Source organism: Schistocerca serialis, chromosome 7, assembly GCF_023864345.2.
Source record: "Schistocerca serialis cubense isolate TAMUIC-IGC-003099 chromosome 7, iqSchSeri2.2, whole genome shotgun sequence".
Lineage (NCBI taxonomy): Eukaryota > Metazoa > Arthropoda > Insecta > Orthoptera > Acrididae > Schistocerca > Schistocerca serialis.
In genome coordinates, this window is record NC_064644.1 from 392,132,059 (window position 1) to 392,149,222 (window position 17,164).

The 17,164-nt window shown below is 45.5% G+C and overlaps 1 protein-coding gene across 1 annotated transcript in view; it reads left to right on the forward strand.

Moving 5' to 3' along the window:
* Positions 1–17,164, forward strand: part of LOC126413121 (putative methyltransferase NSUN7) — a gene marked incomplete at its 3' end in the record, with an annotated part of 334,534 nt that overhangs the window by 303,473 nt on the left and 13,897 nt on the right. Inside the window, exon 9 of the mRNA XM_050083013.1 lies at positions 13,427–13,600. Within this exon, the coding sequence (XP_049938970.1) occupies positions 13,427–13,600 (174 nt within the window). The remainder of the gene's footprint in view (positions 1–13,426; positions 13,601–17,164) is intronic.

Below are 17,164 nucleotides of genomic sequence, written 5' to 3' on the forward strand. Positions count from 1 at the left end.
ATACCATAGTAATATATTTTAGTGCGAATACCATTAAGAAAAGGAAGAACCCCATTAACCTTGCTAAACCCCTCACGCTCTGGTGATAACTTTGCGGCAAATCAAGCATATCAAAACATTTTCTCGTAAGATGGTGCCTGCAACTGATTACGGATCAAGGCGTGCGTTTTATTAATTGCATCGCTTCTACTTGCGATTTTTGTTTGCTGTAAGGTGAGACTAGGGCACTTCTGTAATGGGCGAATGTAATTCTTCACCTGTGAGTAAAAGTATACATTGTATGGTTGATAGAACGGCGTATGCTTTGCGGAATTACACTCCTGGAAATTGAAATAAGAACACCGTGAATTCATTGTCCCAGGAAGGGGAAACTTTATTGACACATTCCTGGGGTCAGATACATCACATGATCACACTGACAGAACCACAGGCACATAGACACAGGCAACAGAGCATGCACAATGTCGGCACTAGTACAGTGTATATCCACCTTTCGCAGCAATGCAGGCTGCTATTCTCCCATGGAGACGATCGTAGAGATGCTGGATGTAGTCCTGTGGAACGGCTTGCCATGCCATTTCCACCTGGCGCCTCAGTTGGACCAGCGTTCGTGCTGGGCGTGCAGACCGCGTGAGACGACGCTTCATCCAGTCCCAAACATGCTCAATGGGGGACAGATCCGGAGATCTTGCTGGCCAGGGTAGTTGACTTACACCTTCTAGAGCACGTTGGGTGGCACGGGATACATGCGGACGTGCATTGTCCTGTTGGAACAGCAAGTTCCCTTGCCGGTCTAGGAATGGTAGAACGATGGGTTCGATGACGGTTTGGATGTACCGTGCACTATTCAGTGTCCCCTCGACGATCACCAGTGGTGTACGGCCAGTGTAGGAGATCGCTCCCCACACCATGATGCCGGGTGTTGGCTCTGTGTGCCTCGGTCGTATGCAGTCCTGATTGTGGCGCTCACCTGCACGGCGCCAAACACGCATACGACCATCATTGGCACCAAGGCAGAAGCGACTCTCATCGCTGAAGACGACACGTCTCCATTCGTCCCTCCATTCACGCCTGTCGCGACACCACTGGAGGCGGGCTGCACGATGTTGGGGCGTGAGCGGAAGACGGCCTAACGGTGTGCGGGACCGTAGCCCAGCTTCATGGAGACGGTTGCGAATGGTCCTCGCCGATACCCCAGGAGCAACAGTGTCCCTAATTTGCTGGGAAGTGGCGGTGCGGTCCCCTACGGCACTGCGTAGGATCCTACGGTCTTGGCGTGCATCCGTGCGTCGCTGCGGTCCGGTCCCAGGTCGACGGGCACGTGCACCTTCCGCCGACCACTGGCGACAACATCGATGTACTGTGGAGACCTCACGCCCCACGTGTTGAGCAATTCGGCGGTACGTCCACCCGGCCTCCCGCGTGCCCACTATACGCCCTCGCTCAAAGTCCGTCAACTGCACATACGGTTCACGTCCACGCTGTTGCGGCATGCTACCAGTGTTAAAGGCTGCGATGGAGCTCCGTATGTCACGGCAAACTGGCTGACACTGACGGCGGCGGTGCACAAATGCTGCGCAGCTAGCGCCATTCGACGGCCAACACCGCGGTTCCTGGTGTGTCCGCTGTGCCGTGCGTGTTATCATTGCTTGTACAGCCCTCTCGCAGTGTCCGGAGCAAGTATGGTGGGTCTGACACACCGGTGTCAATGTGTTCTTTTTTCCATTTCCAGGAGTGTAGTTTTGAGAACACGTCGATATTCTGACTTCACCGACAACCAGACCATCCTATAAGGAAGGATAGTTTTGCTCATCCCACGAACCAGTAATGTACAGAAAAGGCTCCGTTTTTACTTAAGGTCGCGATACTGTGTCCAAAACTGATGATAGATTTCTTTGTTTGAGTTGTGTGCTAGCCTAGTGCAGTCGGCTTTCGGCCGCGGTCGCGTGCCGACCTACTCCGCGCGCCGGGCAGCGCTCCGCTAACGGAGTTGTTTACTTCCGCGTCACGGTATTTATGTTCTATAACGTCCAATAACATTGTACCTCATGGTGCACCATTACCGCCGAGCGACAGTTAAAGTTACATTCCAAGCCGAACATGCACGACAACGCGGTTATGAAATTGAACAATTCATTTGCGAAGAGCTACGCCTGCACCCACAAGAAGTGATAGGTACTCGTACTCGTTCTTCTCTATCACCGGCAGCATCTTCTGCATTAAAATGAAAGCGGAGGAAGCATGTGCTACCGTAGTTCGGCAGCACGCACGCGGACTTAAGTTTAAATATTCCGACGGGTATACTGGAGAGATGACAGGACCACACTGGTTTCAGTCTTCGAACAATACGGGTGCTCGAGCTCCCTTTCGAAATGCCCCAAGACGTGGTCGTTGAAGCTTTCCGACCCTACAGCAACACATCGCGGAAAAATGGCAGAAGTTCACGACATACCAGGTGCTAATTGGAGTCCGACAGATCAAGACCGAACTGTCAAAACACGTACTACCTTATCTACTGATAGGAGGGTGCGAGCCATCATCATGTATGGCGGGGACGGGACCTCACCAGCGTTATCCCCTCTGATGAAACCCACAACTCTCCAGAGCTCGATGAACGGCCCACTCACCGCGATGCACATCAAACCGAGTGTGGTGCCTACCTCTGCTCTCCTTCAGACGGGCACAACTTTGGACTGTGAAGAGACACATTCTGACATGGAACAACACCCCCTAGAGCAGCGGTCGCCCAAAAAACGGAAGAAGCGAAGTCGAACTCTCTCCAACGACACACTCTTTCCTGTAGCATCATGAGTAGTGGACCAGATACCGATCTCCCTTTGAGTGCTCCGACGACAGCAGTGGCCGCTCCCGATGTCCCATCTGGGTAGCATTCTTTCACTGCTTGCGATCCCACAAGGTAACAATGTATTCCATGGAGGGAGGTTCCCCAGATCCCTTCATGGCAGCGTCACCACCCCTAGTCCTCGATGGGTGCGACAGTCACCAGCCATCAGTTTTGATCTCCTGGGCTGATGATGTCGACAACAGAGCAGATCAGGATGCTGGTCCGCCCATCAGGGAGTGCCCCACTGTGGCACCCAAAACAGCTCCCACCCAGTCATAGCGGCCACAGAGGCAGCCTTGGATGGTTCACAACAGCTGGACATCTCCACAGGGCCCTCCGTGCCGATAAGGGAAGCACATCCACAACACTACCACATTGTGACAATGAATCTGGTCACCATTCTGGCTTCACATAAACTCATAATGTTCAGAGACACCATTTATGCTGCTGACATCGACATTGTCCTCCTCCAAGAAGTGTTTGTCGCTGATTTCTACACTCCCACTGGCTACACAGCCTATATATCCTATGCCTCCGACTATGGTAGCAGAGTGGTCATCCTACATTACGCAAGGATCTCCACTGGATGTGTATTGTACCTTCCTAATGATAGGGGTATGGGCCTCATGTTGTTCGGCGTCCAAATCTTAAATGTACTGTATATCCACTATCTGGCTCCAGCTGACGTCGCGAATGACACACCTTCTTCGCTGATGTGGTAACGCCGCTTTTTGAGGGTCCTCTGGATGATCTGGTCTTTGGTGGGGACTTTAATTCCACACAACGACCTACTGATCAACTCTCATGACATTCTCCTTGTGAGACCCTCTCTGTCACCATTGATTCTCTTCTGCTTATCAGTACATGGATGAAGGTTCATGGAACCCATGCAGGTTTTTCATATTATACGGTGCACTCACCCAGTTGCCTCAACTGCCTGTACATCACACATTCCATTGCCAGAAACGCTCAACTTGCCAAAGTTTGGCCTCTGATTTTTTCCGACCACGAGGTCTACATCTGTGGTGTCGTCCTTGCCTGTCAACTGGTGTGGCACAGTCACGACCAGTGAAAATTAATCGTTGCCCACGTAACTGCCGGCAGATTGTTGAGGACACATGGGCCCTCTGTTGTCAATGTTGCCCCACCTATGCATCAACCCTATCCTGGTGGCTATCCTGCATGAAACCAGCTCGATGTAAGGCATTGATGGGATACAGCAAAGTTGTCAAGGCTCTCCATTTGAGCACCATGGACTTTTATTATGTGATCCTTCTTGACTGCACTTCAATGGTACTCTCTCCCATCTGTCAGGTGATAATGCATCATGCTAAAGTTCAGATCACTTCACGGATACAACATTTGGAAGAGGCCCTTGTCAGGTCCTGCACCAATGACCGTATGCCCTAGAAAACGCTCCTCACAGAGCGCCAGCGTCTTTGTCGAGCTCTCATACACAACCTCCTTGGTCCGGAATGACGACTATATACAACACTAAGCGCCACTGGTCACAGTTTCCATTCTCATTTCACCCATCTGTTCACTGACATCCCACATCACCCAATCTTAATTGAGAAGGTAGCAGCACTTACTGTAAACACCAAACCAGAGGACATGGCTCAAAAACTTCAGCATGATGTGACCCTGGATGAACTTTTAGATGCTATCGAGGCAGGAGCCACCAATATGTTCCCTGGACCTGACGGCATCCTACTCGAATATACAAGAGTTTTAGCTATCTGCTGGTACCTACTTGGATGTCCACCTGTCGTGAACTGATGTCCCCAACAATGATGATCCCAGCCACGGTTCTAGGCGCTTCAGTCTGGAACCGCGCGACCGTCACGGTCGCAGCTTCGAATCCTGCCTCGGGCATGGATGTGTGTGATGTAAGTTAGGTGTAAGTAGTTCTAAGTTGTAGGGGACTGATTACCTCAGCTGTTAAGTCCCATATTGCTCAGAGCCATTTGAACCACTTTTGATCCCAGTCACCTTCCTAGATGGGGTCACTATCCCAGTCCCTAAACTGCATGGGCGATCATGGATATGTGATTACCGGCCCATCACTCTACTCAACTGTGACACGAAAATTTTCACCTACTTGTATGTCTCTTGATCAGACTTCCCTGAGTGGTTACAACATTCATATGGCCCTTTGACATTATAATGACATGACTGCACTCACCAGGTCACATATGCCTGGTGCACTGGCATCACTTGACTTCAGTCAGGCATCCGACCATGTTGATCACATTTTTTTGAAGGTGATCCCTCAGAACATGAGTTTTCCATCAAAAAAGTTTTGCATCACCTTGGTTCCGAGAATTCCGTAGCTTGTACAGAAAATTGGGATCGAGATCAACATAAAAATCATATCCACCCTTTTTATTCCTCATGAAAACCACACCTGGAGTGATACCTTCAGAGGTGGTGGTCCAGATTAATGTACACACCAGTACCTCTAATACCCAGTAGCATGTCCTCTTGCATTGATGCATGCTGTATTCGTCGTGACATACTATCCACACGTTCACCAAGGCACTGTTGGTCCAGATTGTCCCACTCCTCAATGACGATTCGGCGTAGATCCCTCAGAGTGATTGGTGGGTCGCATCGTCTATAAACGGCCCTTTTCAATCGATGCCAAGCATGTTCGATAGAGTTTACGTCTGGAGAACATGCTGGCTAGTCGAGCGATGGCGTTATCACAAGATGTGCACGATGTGGGCGCAAAATATCGTCCACGGAGACGAATGCCTTGCCAATATGCTGCCAATATGGTTGCACTATCGGTCGGAGGATGGCATTGACGTATCGTACAGCTGTTACGGCGCCTTCCATGACCACCCGCCGCGTACGTCGGCACCACATACTGCCACCCCAAAACAGCAGGGAACCTCCACCTTGCTGCCCTCGCTAGACAGCCTGACGGGGTTGTCTCCAAACACGTCTCCGACGGTTGTCTGGTTGAAGGCATATGCGACACTCATCGGTGAAGAGAAAGTGATTTCAATCCTGAGCAGTCCATTCGCCGTGTTGTTGGGCCCATCTGTACCGCGCTGCATGGTGTCGTGGCTGCAAAGTTGGTCCTCGCCATGGACGTCAGGAGTGAAGTTGCGCATCATGCAGCCTATTGCGCGCAGTTTGAGTCGTAAACGACGTCCTGTGGCTGCACGAAAAGCGTTATTCAACATGGTGGCGTTGCTGACAGGGTTCCCCCGAGCCATAATCCGTAGATAGCGGTGATCCATTGCAGTAGTAGCCCTTGGGTGGCATGAGCGAGGCATGTCATCGACAATTCCTGCATCTCCTCCATGTCCAACCAACATCGCTTTGGTTCACTCAGAGACCACTGTACACTTCCCTTGTTGTGAGCCCTTCCTGGCACAAAGTAATGACGTGGATGCGATCGAACCACGGTATTGACCGTCTAGGCATGGTTGAACTACAGACAACACGAGCCGTGTACCTCCTTCTTGTTGGAGTGGCTGGAACTGATTGGCTGTCGGACCCCCTCCGTGTAATAGGCGCTACTCATGCATAGTTGTTTACATCTTTGGGCGGGTTGAATAACAGCTCTGAACAGTCAAATGTTCCATGTGTGTGATACAATATCCACAGTCAGTGTCTGTGTTCGGGAGTTCGGGGTACTGGAGAGATGCAAAACTTGTTTTGATGTTTGTAGTAACAGTGGTAATCTACCTCTTGAACTGCGCGACTTCGAGAATACTCTGTAACCGACGCCTCACACCCTCTAGCGATAGAGAGCTCTTTCCGACAGGGTTGCCCACTTTCCCCAACACTGCATGCTTTGGCTTTAAAACCCCTCCTCCAGGGACTTCGCCAAAGCCTGGTGGGTCTGTCATTGCACGTACACCGCTTCTGTTGTACAGCCTGTGCTGACGATCTCGTGATTTACATATCCAGTTGAGATGATGCCCGCACGGCTCTGACATGGATAGCGACATATGGTGAGGTTTCGGGCATTTCTCTTAACTTTCCCAAATCGCAGGTTCTGCTCATTGGTGAGAGTCTGCTTGAGAGATGTGTCAAAAAATGGTTCAAATGGCCTGAGCACTATGGGACTTAACGTCTAAGGTCATCAGTCCCCTAGAACCTAACTAACTTAAGGACATCACACACATCCATGCCCGAGGCAGGATTCGAACCTGCGACCATAGCGGTCGCGCGGTTCCAGACTGTGGCGCCTAGAACCGCTCGGCCACCCTGGCCGGCAGAGATGTGTCATTCCTCTAACTGGCCACCACCGTCCGCCGCTCAGGCATCGACTTTACGAATGCTCTTCGTCGTTCGGCGGCAACAAACAGCAGACATCTCCTTGTTGATCACCGGCTTAGATTCCTCGACATTGTACAGCATGCAAAATACGTGAATATCTACCACACCTCTCGCATCCCTCACGTTGCACAAGTGTTCTCATTCCCGATTACCTTCACCCATCGTGATGGAATCCTTTGTCTGTACCAGCGTGCTTCCCTTTCCCTCACGTGGTAGCGTGATGGGATTGGCTTACTCCATGTGCCAGACAGAAATACAGTGCTTTTTGTTAGTTCCCAACTGATAATGCGGCGCCATTACCCGATGAGCCTCGCTTTTGCATGAATATATGTCAGTCTCCATGTCAGTCCGACTCGTGTTATCAGACATTTTGTACCCTGTAGATCTGTAGGTGAAGAAAGCATGCGGGCTTTCTCAACACAAGGGTCCAATCCACCTGACATATCAACGTCGATGGCAACGCGTCAACCAGTCTCGTTTGCAGTGTATCCGCCTTGCTCACACATCCCAGTACGTTCACTGTGGTGTGAGCGACAGAGACGCCCACCGATTCTCATGTGGTCCGTCGTCTGACGTCTGGAGGGTCGCGAGCCTGTCTTACCTCTCCTTATCCGACAGCCACCTGTTCAGATTGCTTTCCACACGCTTTTATTCCCGGATGTGATACACTAACCCGCAACGAAAACTAATGCTGTTAATTGGATGCGCGGCCCTACGGTCTGCTACCTCTTTGGTCCCGACGAAAAATTGGAACTGGATTATTGGACGTACCTTGACGATGGATACTGTGCACTTGTTCGAAACCTTACATTTCTTTTCAAATTTTCTATAGAGCACTTTTCATGACCCGCCTTCTAGCTGGAATGTCCAAGCTATGAGATGCTGATGCGTACTTTGCCGACAAGAATCTCTGAAGGAACTGCAAACGAAATCTCCATAAAAATTTCAAGAAGACATGCTGGAAGTTCCACCAACCGAAGCGCGAGCAACTCCTGGAACACAGGTATGTAATAATGATTGTGGGGTCCTGCTCACTCGTCTCGTATAGGGTACCTAAAGTATGTTGCGTTCTCAGAATGCTGTACAACAATTCAAGCAAACTCACATTAGCAATTTTCATTACAGGTAAGAAGATTGACAATACTTAAGTTTGAATTTACAACGGTGTCGCAAGCGATGGGTGACATGCAAACAATCAATGTCCTTTGCTATATAAAAGGTACATGTAAGCAATTGATATGGATCACGTCACTGCTGTCGTAATGTTCTCCTAGTACTGTCCGAATACTGTCTGGCCGAGGCTGGCAGCAGCGGCACTTATATTCTCTTCGGCTAGAGCGCGCTCCTGTCGTGGTGCGGTCCTTGTCATCTGGCTATTGGCTGACGTCGTCTCATCGCCTTCTCTGGTCTTGCATTCTTCGTCTTCGTGATGGCGCTTGTCGATACGCCACAACAATAATATTTAAAAAATGAAAATAAAATAAGAAGTTAAAGAAACAAAAAATTAAAATAAAAAAAATAAAAAAGAAGCCCCAACACAACTGCCTTCATTTTCATCGCTCCTCAGTGTGTTCTCTCCCCCTACTTTCTTCCTTTTGTACCCCCTCCCTTTACTGATAGTTTAATTGTTTTGGGTTAGGCATAGACAGGTGCTCGCCTGAAGAGGTGCAGTTCTTTTCTACCTTAGAACGCAAGTGACGGTGGCAAATAGATCTTTTTTTTTTCGCAGTTTCCCTTTCCTGTTCAGAGGAGATTTAAAAAATCAAAAAAGAAAGAAATCTAGTAAACGCTTAGTTTTTTTCAAAAAGGACAAAAATATTGGTAGATGAAAAAATGGACAAAATCAGAGTGGAAACTAAAAAAAGGCTGTAAAGTGTTCGTCCCTCAAGGGAAATACTTAGTTTTCGGTTCTAATATCGCTGGGGTCGAGTTTTGTTACCGAGCGAGATGGTGCTGTGGTTTGCACACTGCACTCGCATTCGGGGGGGCGACGGTTCAAACCCGCGTCCGGCCATACTGATTTTGGTTTCCCGTGATTTCCCTAAATCGCTTCAGGTAAATGGCGGGATGGTTCCTGTGATAGTACACGGCCGACTTCTTTCCCCATCGCCGGTAGGTGTGACCGAGAGGTTCTAGGCGCTTCAGTCTGGAACAGCTCGACCGCTACGGTCGCAGGTTCGAATCCTGTCTCTGGCATGGATGTGTGTGATTTCCTTAGATTAGTTTGGTTTAAGTAGTTCTAAGTTCTAGGGGACTGATCACCTCAGATGTTAAGTCCCATAGTGCACAGAGCCATGAACCATTTCTTTCCCCATCATTCCCTAATCCGGTGGGACCGATGATCTCGCTGTTTGGTCTCCTCCCCCAAATCAACCAACCAACCAAGATCTGTTTCTCTTGTGTGAAAGAGCCGCTAGCAGGCAGATATAAAGTAAAGAGATCGTAAGACAGCTTGTTCCCCATAAGTTTTGACGCTACTTTGATTCTGTACCCTGTAGATCTGTAGGTTAAGAAGTTGGAGAATCGCACATTCGTTAATGCCTGCTCCTTCCGCTTCTGTCAACTGTATTGACTTAATTGTGGCGCTACGTGATTTGGTTAGTGGATTTTACGTATCTAACCATACTGCTACGTTTGCGTACTTTTGTGATACTACTTTCTGTAAGGCTGCTTCAGTATGACTGTGGTCTGAACGTAGACACAGATCTTTTCGAAGGCAAAAGGGTATATTATCCTGCTAATTCGTGACAATTCCGGATACTCTGTTTCATATCTATTAGTTCAGTTCCTGATAAATAGTGATTTGTCGCTACTATACGAACACAACAAATAAATGTAAGAGGTAAATTACTCAGCAACAATATATTCTCCCAAATTATCTAAAGCAGTCTAACAATGCTCAGATAGTTTTTCGAATTCACTCCTGTAGACAATACGTTGGTAGCAATTCGTCGCCTCGCACGTTATACTGTATCAGAGACAGTAAAACTGTGCAGTTCAGCATAAAGATAAGGCGAGGTGACACCCGAACTCTGCCACCGACTGTACATGTACGAAGTTGTAGTGACATCCGACAATGTCTTCTCGGTGCTTCACTTTTCAGTAAGGCAGTATAATTCTGCTGCATCATTTCAAAAATCTTGTGTGAACTGGACGTTGACAGACCGATCAGAAAATTGATTCTTTCATTGCCCAAACAAACGACATGGGCTGCAAAAGAGTGCAATAAAATAAATACACTCTAAAAATAATATAAAAAAATAAAGAAACGACTCACCACGAAGGAATTATCCGAGTGGGACGGAAACTGGTAGATGTGGTGCACAAACAAATAAATAAAATTTCAGAAGAAATGAGTGATTTAAGTATTTAAAAGAAAGAGCTTCACAAATTGAGCTAGTCAGTAACGCGTTGGTCCACCTGTGGCTCTTACGCGAGCGGTTACGAGTATCGGCCTGCGTGTTATTGGCTGAGAGAGTTGTTTAATGACTTCGTAATGGATACCTTACAAGATCTGTCTAATAAGAACGTTATATCTTCAAATACCCGACCTGGATGGGCGCAATTAGAGAAAGATCCTTTGACCTTGCTGCTCAAAGTAGGGTTTGGCAAGCACGAATACATGCAACAGTGCTGGCGGACATTATCTGGTTGAAATGTCCGGCCGTGGTGGCCGAGCGGTTCTATGCGATTCAGTCCAGAACCGCACTACTGCTACGGTCACAGGTTCGAATCCTGCCTCTGGCATGGATGTGTGTGATGTCCTTAGGTTAGTTAGGTTTAAGTAGTTCTAAGTTCTAGGGGACTGATGACCTGAGATGTTAAGTCCCATAGTGCTGAAAGCCATTTGAACCATTTTTTTTTTCTTGTTGAAATGTAGGCCCGAGATGGTTTTCCATGGAGGGTAACAGAACGGGGCATATAATATCGTCGACGAACCGTTGTGCTAGAATGGTGCTGCGGATGGCAACCGAAGGGGTCCTGCTATGAAATGAAATGGCACCCCAGACCGTCATTCCTGGTTGTGGAACCGGATAGCGGCCGACAGTCTGGTTGTTATCCCACCGGTGCCCAGGCCATCTCCAGACTCGTCTTAGGCATGCAGTCTCATTCACTGAAGCAGAATTTTCTTCAGAGATGAGTCCCGCTTCGAACTGAACCTCTATGAGCAACGAAGACTTATCTGGGGACACATACAACAAATGTTTTTCTAAAATAACTTGTGGCGGTTGCAGTATTTATTACAGCGTATTTTACGAGACCGCTCCGGTGTTCTCTAACCATAATGGGTAAAATAAAGTATCTGCTCTTACGGGGACTGCATGTGGTCTACTTCGACAAAGTGACAGACAACAGACTCCGGAAATGATGTTGCAAATGATTGTCAATTTTCTGCGTAATATGCACAGCAGAGATACAATGCACACGTAACAGTTTCCTGTTACAATTTGCGGGAACAAAACTACGAGAGATATTGCGAAATGCGTAAGTCAGATGAAAGTAGCAATTATTGTGGATATGTGAGCGTCTTTTAATGAAGTATTGCAATCTCAAGCTGATCTGACAATTCGCTGCTTCTCCCACTCTTATAGCCATGACGTCAGGTTTATAATCTGACTGGGTAATTTTTTCTTAATCACGTTGGCGTCGATGGAAATGTTTTGCCTTACTACAAGAGGGCGAATGATGAAGATGACAGGAATCTGCAGTCACGCTACAGTTGTATGCTCAGGGACCGGAGTTCTACATCCAGCTACAATAGAGATCACTGGTCACACCGAAGACTTACATGGCAGTGCGTAGTACTTCACTAACCAGCAAGAACTTCCTGTCTCATCTCTTCCACGGTTTCGGGCGTTCGGGTGACGACAGTTATCTTTCACTCTATTGCTCTTCCAGAATGTCGGACGACATGAGGCTAAAACAATTCCGTATTTCTTGATTTCCAGAAGGCTTTTGACACTGTACCACACAAGCAGCTCGTAGTGAAATTGTGTGCTTATGGAATATCGTCTCAGTTATGTGATTGGATCTGTGATTTCCTGTCAGAGAGGTCACAGTTCGTAGTAATTGATGGAAAGTCATCCAATAAAACAGAAGTGATCTGTGGCGTTCCCCAACGTAGTGTTATAGGCCCTTTGCTGTTCCTTATGTATATAAACGATTTGGGAGACAATCTGAACAGCCGTCTTCGGTTCTTTGCAGATGACGCTGTCGTTTATCGACTAATAAAGTCTTCAGAAGATCAAAACAAACTGCAAAACGATTTAGAAGAAATATCGGAATGGTGCGAAAAGTGGCAGTTGACCTTAAATATGCATATGAGTGCTAAAAGGAACTCGTTAAACGTCGGTTACACGATAAATCAGTCTAATGTAAAAGCAGTAAATACAACTAAACACCTAGGTATTACAATTACGAACAACTTCAATTGGAAGGGACACACAGAAAATGTTGTGGGGAAGGCTAACCAAAGACTGAATTTAATTGGCAGGATGCTTAGAAAACGTAACAGACCTACTAAGGAGACTGCCTACACTACGCTTGTCCGTCCTCTTTTAGAATACTGCTGCGCGCTGTGGTATCCTTACTGGGTAGGACTGACGGAGTACATCGAAAAAGTTCAAAGAAAGGCAGCACGTTTTGTATTATCGCGAAATAGCGAGAGTGTCACAGAAATGATATAGGATTTGGGATGGACGTCATTAAAAGAAAGGCGGTTTTCGTTGCGACGGAATCTTCTCACGAAATTCCAATCACCAACTTTCTCCTCCGAAAGCGAAAATATTTTTTTGACGCCGACTTACATAGGGAGGAACGATCACCAACATAAAATAAGGGACATCAGAGCTCGTACAGAAAGATATAGGTGTTCATTCTTCCCGCGCTCTATACGAGATTGGAATAATAGAGAATTGTGAAGGTGGTTCGATGAACCCTCTGCCAGGCACTTAAATGTGATTTGCGGAGTATCCATGTAGATGTAGATGTAGATGAGCAACGTTGAAGTGATTTCTGAAAATAAGTTGTACAGTCTTCGGGATTCAGAATTAAGAAAATTTTATTGCTCCAACTAAACACACAAGCCTTGCAGCTCACGCGTCATATCGAGTGAAATGGTAGTGTCTCCACCGAGGCAGCTGTAGTCTCTCCCCCTCCCCCACCTTCCGTACTATATCTTAGAAGACAGCTACATTTTCTATGTCCCACTCGTACCAGTTGGTCTTCTGTACACAGATACCAATAGTTGATTATGTCACGAGATCGTGTATGGCGTTACAGATCCAGGTGGTGCTGTACGAGACGCACTCTATCGTGGCTGCGGAGAACAGTGACATGGTGTCGAGGCTGGTGCGAGAGGTGAACCACGCGGCGCTGGAGCGGCACGCCGAGGAGCGTGGGAGGCCCCTGCAGCCCGGGGTGCCGCCCCCAGACCACCTCTTCCAGGACCTCCAGGTGGGCCTTGGCTCTTGTTGTAGTCGACGCTTGGTGCTGAACATTTCGTGTAAGTTATGTCGGGAAGAAGTGCGAAAGTTCTTCATAATTCATTTGGTGGACACAAATAAATTTGTGAAAAACGTTCTACCCCAATCACCTTCAATTCACCCTCAATCATAAGTATAAGTAGTAGTAGAGTAGTCATGTGTAAGACTGCAGGAGATAAAAAGTCCTCCATTATATATTTCCATTTTTATTCCCATGTTGCCCAACGAAATTACGAATCCAATTTCAGTTCGTCTTCTTTCTTGTTATTTCTTATTTTCCCACCATTCTTTCATCTTCTCTTCGTGTTGTCATCTCCGTTGTACTATTCATGCTGCTAATGATGTCTTACATTTACCCTAAAGGGATACTTTTAAATGTAGTAGTTTATTCTTACAAATTTTCTCTCTCTCCCTTTTACGCCTAATTTTTGAGTTTTGTTTCTTTTCAGGCTCTTTTTGGTTGTTTCTCTGATCCAGACTGTTTTTAATTTCGTGTGTTAAAAACATTTTATCAGTCCTCACTCACTATTTAAAATTCTCCAAACAAGACGAACCTTCGTCTTGACATTAATTTCTCTTTTTTCATAGACAAACATACAAAATGACATTTTGTTCATTATTATAGAATATAATTTAATTTAATTTGGAAACTACTGGTACGAACTTATAGTGCTAAAATATAAAAAAATTACAGTGTCGAAAATTATGTGTACTTTTGAAATGAGCCCTACCAAATTGTGATCTGAGTAAATAAATTAACTGTTACTCATTTAAATGAACATAATTATGAACTAATGTAATCGTGGAAGCCGTATATATTAGCCCTTTGTATTTTACCTTACTCAGGTGGTTCCGTGTTTGCCTTTTGTTACTGCGGTGACAAACTTGGGAATGATGTAATGAACGTGAAAAAATGTAGCTGCAACTGCGCTTTACTTTTCAGGCGCGCCACTTCTCATTTCTGTAAGCTATGCTCTTTGATACCTATTACCTTATAAGCTTTACCAGTACCTACTCTCTCCACCTCAGATTCTTTAAAGATTCGAAGTGCCACATGTAAAACACCTTGAAACGTCCGATTACTTTACAAATTAGTTACTGCATTAAATGTTAAGGCATGAAAAACCTTTATGCTTTAAGATGCAAAACTCTGATTTTGTTTTGCTTTTATTTGTTTAGGATTATTCATCCATAAATAATGAAAAAGTCAGAACCAAAAATGGTAAACCAAAAAAGTGATAACACCTTTATTTCCTTTATTTGTTCACGTAAGACCTTTTTCGCGAATAGGGCATAGTGTGAAGCCGTTTATTTTCGGCTTGATCATAGCAAAATGAGATTACAGAGGGAAAATTTATAAAATGTTCGAAATTAAGTTTAATGTTCGTTGGGAGTCATTAAGTGCTCTCTTTATCAAACACTAGCCGAGTATACTGTGGGTAATTTACGCTCCATTTTAAAAAAAAAAGCATCTCAGTGTTAATGATGGCTTATCTCCTGAACTATCAGTGTGTCACACAATGATATAATTTTGCAGGCACATTGAGTGATAGAAGTGGATGCTCTGTGCAAAAGTGTTGACAATATAATTAGTAGAAAAGAAGCAATAGATTAAAACGCCGTGTCTAATGCTGAAGTTTTAATGTATGAAAAGCGAAGATGTAATAAGTGATAAACTAATTTCGTTTGATTATTTGGGGGAGGTAGGTGTCAGTGAGAAAAGATTTAGAAGTGGCTTGAAATTATGGTTAAGTTTAATTGAAAGTCACGAAGTGCTCCCATTCTCAAATTCTAGGTGAATATTACAGAGCCATATCATTAACGTCGATATGCAGCAGGATTTTTGAACATATATTGTGTTCGAACTTTATGTATTACCTCGAAGAGAACGGTCCATTGACACACAGTGAACACAGATTTAGAAAACATCGTTCCTGTGAAACACAACTAGCTCTTTACACACACGAAGTGTTGACTGTTATTGACAAGGGATTTCAAATTGATTGCGTATTTCTAGATTTCCAGATAGCTTTTGACACTGTACCTCACAAACGTCTTTTAGTCAAATTGGGTGCTTATGGAATATCGCTTCAGTTAAGTAACTGGATGATTTCTTCTAGTAACTGACGGAAAGTCATCGACTAAAATATAAGTGATTTCTGTCGTTCACCAGGGTAGCTTTATAGGCCGTGTGCTGTTCGTTATGTATATAAACGATTTAGGAGATAATCTGACGAGTCGTCTTAGGTTGTTTTGCAGCTGATGCTGTCGTTTATCGTCTAGTAAAGTCATCAGAAGATCAAAACAAATTGCAAAACGATTTACAAACGATACCTGAAAGGTGCGAAAATTGGCAGTTGACACTAAATAACGAAAAGTGTGTGGTCATCCACATGAGTGCTTCGGTTACGCGATAAATCAGTCAAATCTAAAGGCCGTATATTCTACTAAATACCTAGGAATTACAATTACGAACTACTTAAATTGGAGACTGATGACCTTAGATGTTAAGTCCCATAGTGCTCAGAGCCATTTTGAACTTAAATTGGAAAGAACACATAGAAAATGTTGTGGGCAAGGCAAACTAGAGACTACGTTTTATTGTCAGAACACTTAGAAAACGTAACAGAACTACTTAAGAGACTGCCTGCACTACGCTTGTCCGTCCTCCTTTGGAGTATTGCTGCACCGTCTGAGATCCTTACTAGATAGGATGAATGGAGTACATAAAGTTCAAAGAAGAGTAGCGCTTTTTGTATCTACGCGAAATAGGGAGGAGAGCATCACTGACATGATACACGATTTGGTGTACTTAAATTTTGGAATTGTATATAATAAAAAAGAAGAGTTAAAGATTTACGCTGATGCAGATTTCGCAGGTGATAACCGGACAAGGCGCTCAACAACTGGAATTCTTGCAAAGTACTCAGGTGGTGCAGTGTCATGGACAAGTCAGTTGCAGAAAGTAGTGGCCACATCCACAACCGAGGCGGAAATAATTGCAGCTAGTGAAGGAGCAAAAGAGTTAGTTTGGTTACGTCGTCTGCTATCAGAATTAGTAGAAATGTCGGGGCAGCCTCCAGTTCTTTATTGCTGTCACGAGTGTTCTGTGGACACTCTGCTGCCCAGTGACCTAATTGTTTGCATTTATTACACGGAAACTTCTGTTTTAATTGTGTCTTCGTCATCTTTACTTGCTGATTACTTGTTTGCCGTTTTCTTGTTTTAGAAACGACAAAAGCTGCACTTCCGTTAACGTCTTGTTCACGCAGTTCAATAGTACAGAGTTTTTCAATCAATAAATTCAAGCTTTGCTTTTCTGTCGGTATCGTATCCCAGAGATCCTTAAAATTGTCGTAGTCTTTTTCCCAGTGTAGACAAAATTCGACCATTTAAGATTCTTTCAGCTAGCGTATTTTCCTCATATTTTGATAATTCATCGTTCAGGTCCAAAAATAACTTTTGCAGTTTGGCGACATGTGCACTAATATCTTCCGATTCATTACGTTTAACACGGAAAAATGTTTCAATCAAC